This window comes from Anoplophora glabripennis, unplaced genomic scaffold (genome assembly GCF_000390285.2).
Source record: "Anoplophora glabripennis isolate ALB-LARVAE unplaced genomic scaffold, Agla_2.0 scaffold2336, whole genome shotgun sequence".
Taxonomy (NCBI): domain Eukaryota; kingdom Metazoa; phylum Arthropoda; class Insecta; order Coleoptera; family Cerambycidae; genus Anoplophora; species Anoplophora glabripennis.
The window spans coordinates 1-1192 of NW_019418412.1; the positions used below are offsets into that span (position 1 = coordinate 1).

Genomic DNA, 1192 nt, shown 5'->3' on the forward strand with positions numbered 1-1192 from the left:
CCATTTCAATGCCTGGACTTGATCTTTCAAGCCGTTATTCCCTGGGGCTTCTTTGTCGCCGGTACTCAAGAAACCTAATATGTTAAATACACATATCCTTTAATACATACCTAGATATCTAAATTTTTTAAACAATATTTTTCGTCACGTGAAAGAAGATATTAGTTAAAGACAATATTATAAGAGTGATATTACCTAAAGTTCCCAAGCGGTAATTGATGGTCACTAAGACGATATCTTGGTCCATAAAATAATTGGGTCCAGCCCAATAACTGGTAGAACCGACACTGTAAAACCCTCCAGCGTGTATGTAGACTATTACAGAGCGTTTCGGATTTTCAGCACTCTTCGGAAGCTGTAAAAGTTATAACAATGTCTACTATAACGCCTCCGAAGGTTCATGTTAAATACTAACCTTGGTGGAATAAACATTTAATATTAAACAGTCTTCTGATACAGGATCCGTGGTAGGTTGTGGACAAAGTGGACCATCTTTAGTGGCATTATAGACGCCCTCCCATTTCTCTACCGGCTCTGGAGACTAAGAATAATAAATAAAATTGATTTTTTCCAATCTAAAAATGACCTGATAATATAAGGTGACCGACCCACTTGGATGCTCACAATGAAAAAGTAACGTAATACTGGTTTTTGAAAACAGAGTATCACAACACTTTTTTTATTTATGGTTAATTATTTGACTGCTAGTTTCTGGGTCTATCTTAGGCACCCTAGGGTTACTTAAGGCTAGTAGTTGATTCAAACCTGCCCGCTCTAGAGCTTGATCTCATAATCTTAAGATTGTAACACCCCACGTAAACGCACCCTTAGCGTCTTAGCGTTGAGTGGGAAGACTTCACGCCCTTGGTCTATTTATGAGCAAATTAACATTGCAATGAGATAATATTTATTACAAGCAGACAGTGAATGGTATATGTGTATATTAAATGATCTCACCTTAAATCTCAGCTCATTTACTGGCGCTTTCGCGTAGCGTATGCCCCTAAATGCGTATATAGGTTTGCCTAGCCTAGAAGTCATAACCGTACCCTTTATTTGACCTAAAGGGGTAGTTACTAAGGGGTTTTCAGTCGTACTCCTTCTCGACCTTCCGCTGGCTTCAGGAAAAGCCAGAGCATAACCCAGAAAAACGATTACAGCTACGTGTCTGAACATTCTGGAATATATTTAT

The 1192-nt window shown here is 38.5% G+C and overlaps 1 protein-coding gene across 1 annotated transcript; it reads right to left on the minus strand.

Annotated features, from left to right (window-relative positions):
* Window positions 1–3: 3 nt before the first annotated feature.
* LOC111692633 (esterase SG1-like) lies at window positions 4–1192 on the minus strand (the record flags this gene model as incomplete). The annotated part of the gene is made up of 4 exons (XM_023456703.1): window positions 958–1192; window positions 416–541; window positions 196–355; window positions 4–74 (listed from the first exon to the last, which is right to left on the minus strand). Coding segments are annotated over exons 1-4 (576 nt in total), but the record flags the coding sequence as incomplete, so codon positions are not given.